The 3,378-nt window shown below is 40.3% G+C and overlaps 1 protein-coding gene across 1 annotated transcript; it reads right to left on the minus strand.

The window, feature by feature from the left end:
- Positions 1 to 1,811: 1,811 nt before the first annotated feature.
- On the minus strand, positions 1,812 to 2,828 carry LOC128255534 (60S ribosomal protein L22-like). The gene is given in 3 exon segments (XM_052985188.1): positions 1,812 to 2,298; positions 2,301 to 2,522; positions 2,579 to 2,828. Coding segments are annotated over 3 exon segments (825 nt in total). The 3' UTR covers positions 1,812 to 1,945.
- Between the last annotated feature and the right edge of the window lie 550 nt (positions 2,829 to 3,378).

The raw sequence follows: 3,378 nt of genomic DNA on the forward strand, positions 1-3,378 counted from the left end.
AACAGTAGAGCTGTGCTAAGCACTCACGATAGTATCCATATATCGAATATTGGGTTTGTAATAGAATTTCCACACTGCCTTTAGTTTTCTATCGAGTTAGCTTTAACTCGACTGTTTTCTTCATTCTGGTCTAACTTCCATAACTCTGGTTATGAGAGGAAAGTTCAGAAAATTCAATTATTTGTGTGGGACATTTCTCTGCTAAAAGTCTTAGATTTTTTCTCTAAAAAATGTTTGTCATCTTTAGTTTTCTATGTGAGAAAAACCGAGTTGTGCCTACTATTGAAAACACTAAACTCGGAAAAGTGTGGCAGCTGAGTTAAGGTTTCCGCTAACGTAATTAGCTATTTTGTAGCTCTTATGACATTCATTAAGTAATATTTGTTTATAAAATAATTTTTGCTTTTTATAATAAGCTATGATAAATATATATCAGTTGTAAATTCGTAGACACAACTAGGATGTAGCTATTTTAATATTTTTTTAACATGAGTTACAATGCCTTTTCAATTTAAAAAAAAGAAAACCAATTTTTTTTGATTTTCCATACTATGACACAATGTTTTCCCAGCTTTAAAAACAGTGTTTGCAATCGATTTAATTTGGAATTAATAAAGTGACAGTCGCTTAATATTATTTTTCCATTAAATGCTTCGTAAATCAAAGCGAGTTGTCATCGTTACTCATTGTTAAAATGTTTGTTATAAATAAAAGGTAATCTTTATGAGTTACTAACATATGATAAACATTTTATTAATAGGAAAAAATTATAAGTGTCAGAAGTTTGATTAGCAACACCCATGAGTGTTAGTTCATTCAATTTGAATCATCGTTGGCTTTCAGATTTCTTGCCAGTTAAGTCTACTGTCAGATGCTGTTCCTTCTGTTTGGACCTGATATCGTTTTCCCATTTGACAAAATAATAATCGCGTGTGTCTCTCTCGACTTCCCCTCTGCTGAAGCCCCTTTAACATTCTTAGTATCATTATTGGTACTCGTCTGCATGTCTGGAATTTAATTTTTTCTGGCATTTACAAAAACACTTCAAACCCGTTTTGACAAGAGCCGGCGATGACAGCAATTACCATACGATTTGCATGACGTTTATGTTTATTTTCGCTTTGTATTCGTATTCTCCTCCCCGGCTGTCGTGAATATTTCGCTTTAGACATCGGGTTCTTTTTGGCCGCCAGACGAAGCGAACGAGCCCGCAAGTGCTCAGGTGATTTCGATTTTGACAGCTGCCTGACTCACTCGGTTGGTCGCATTTTCGTTGGATTCGCATTTCATTAGCTTGTTATGGACCACCTACGGCCAACGCTGACAGACCTCATGCCCCCCCATCCCATGGTTTTGGCCATTTGGCAGACCCACAGCGAAGCAATTAAGCCGCCTGGCATCGAACACACAATCCCAACCAATGGGGCAATTTAAGGTATTTACAAAAGCGTAAAAAGGTAAAGAAAACAAGACTGGCTCCTCCTCATCCCAATCAAAACAAGACGAAAACCACTCGAGGCCCTCACCGAAATGTCAATCGTCCAAGTTAAAAGTTAAGGCTGGATGCGAAAAAGGCAGCCTAAACGAAGAAACAATCCTTCCTACCTGCTTTTGAGATATATAAACTTGCTAGTTTTTCAAGGAGACTACAAATCATATGGAATTTTAACAAGGCAATGGCTTGGCAACACATATTCAAAACAAAAATGCTTAGTTGAGTAATTAAAATACTGTTACGTAAAAAAGTTTTAAAATAAATCTTTTTCAATTTATTCTGAATGGAATGTGTTATAAAAAGATGTTGAGGAATAATTTTTATTCTATTTATGGGCCACTTTAAAAGTCATTCATAAAAAAACACAGCAATTTTAAGTACAGAAAAATTAGCGAAAAATATTTTTTCTTTTTTAATGGCCCATTGGATTAACAGGAAAATGAAAAGTTCCTAATCCGTATCATCCCCTTCGTCGTCGTCCTGGCCCTGCATCTGGAAGTAGCGCATGGCGAACGTGTCCTTGCCGGTGGACACAATGCGCACCCAGTCGCGCAGGCTGTGCTTCTTCAGATAGCGCTTGGCCAGGTACTTGAAGTAGCGCTTCGAGAAGTGCACCGCACTATGCACGATCAGTGAGTCGTTCTTGGGGCGCTCGAAGAACACCAGGTCGGCCAGCTGGTTGACCTTGTTCTTGACCTTGATGTGCGTCTTCAGGTACTTCTCAAGGTCGGAGACGTCCAGGAGCAAATCCTCGGCCACGCATGCGCAGTCGATGACGAAGCGTTGCCAGACCTTCTTTTGGACACCTTTTTTCCGCGCAAAAGATTCTTCGGGTGCTTGGCCTGCGGCTTTGGTTTGGTTTTGGGTTTGGCCGGAGCAGCAGCCTTAATTTCGGTGGCATTCGGAGCAACTTCTTCCTTGGATGCTTTTTCCTTTTTTCGGCCTTTGGAGTTGCCGGAGTTTTTGGCTTGGTGGTTTGTTGCGGAGTCACCTTTTTGGCAGCTGGAGCATCCGATTTGGTTGTGGTCTCACGATTCGGGGCTGCGGATTTGCGTTTCTTAGCAATCACAGTGGCCGAAGAACCGGAGGACGAGTCCACCTCCTTCCCAGCGGTTTCGACGGTTTTGATAGTCAACCCTTTCATGGCCATACCCAGATTCTTTAGAGCCACCGCCGGAGCTTTTGCTACTTTCTTAGAAGACACAGTGGGGGCTGAAGATTTAGCAGAAGCGGCGGTTTCTGCGGGGGCCACCTTAGATTGAGTATTCTTAGGCGGCACTGTGGCCTTCGGTTTGGCCTTGGATGCCTTCTTTTTCGGAGATTGGGGCTTCATTTCTGATAGAAATAATTTTTTAAATTATATCAATACAAAAAGTTTTACAATTTTCTTACTATAAAGCTTGCAAATCGAGGAGCACGTGACTTGCTTAGCCGAAAATGGAGCACGAAAAGAATTAAAGTGACCAAGTTCGGTTAAGCCAAGAAGCTGGCTGCGCTTTTCGACCAGTGTTGCCCTTCTCCCAATCGATTGTTGTTTGCGTAAAGTGTGAATAGCTATTATTCGATTCTTCTTTGGCAAATTTGTAAAAACAGGAAAAAACTATAAAAAATAAAGCAGATCGTGGAGCGGGGCGGCAATGTTGACGCTCTGACTTAACGCTGAATAATTAGCACGAATTGGCTTCATTTCTGATAGAAATAATTTTTTAAATTGTATAATACAAAAATTTTAACAATTTTCTTACTATAAAGCTTGCAAATCGAGGAGCACGTGACTTGCTTAGCCGAAAATTGAGCACGAAAAGAATTAAAGTGACCAAGTTCGGATAAGCTAAGAAGCTGGCTGCGCTTTTCGACCAGTGTTGCCCTTCTCCCAATCGATT

This window comes from Drosophila gunungcola (assembly GCF_025200985.1).
Source record: "Drosophila gunungcola strain Sukarami chromosome 2R unlocalized genomic scaffold, Dgunungcola_SK_2 000011F, whole genome shotgun sequence".
NCBI lineage: Eukaryota > Metazoa > Arthropoda > Insecta > Diptera > Drosophilidae > Drosophila > Drosophila gunungcola.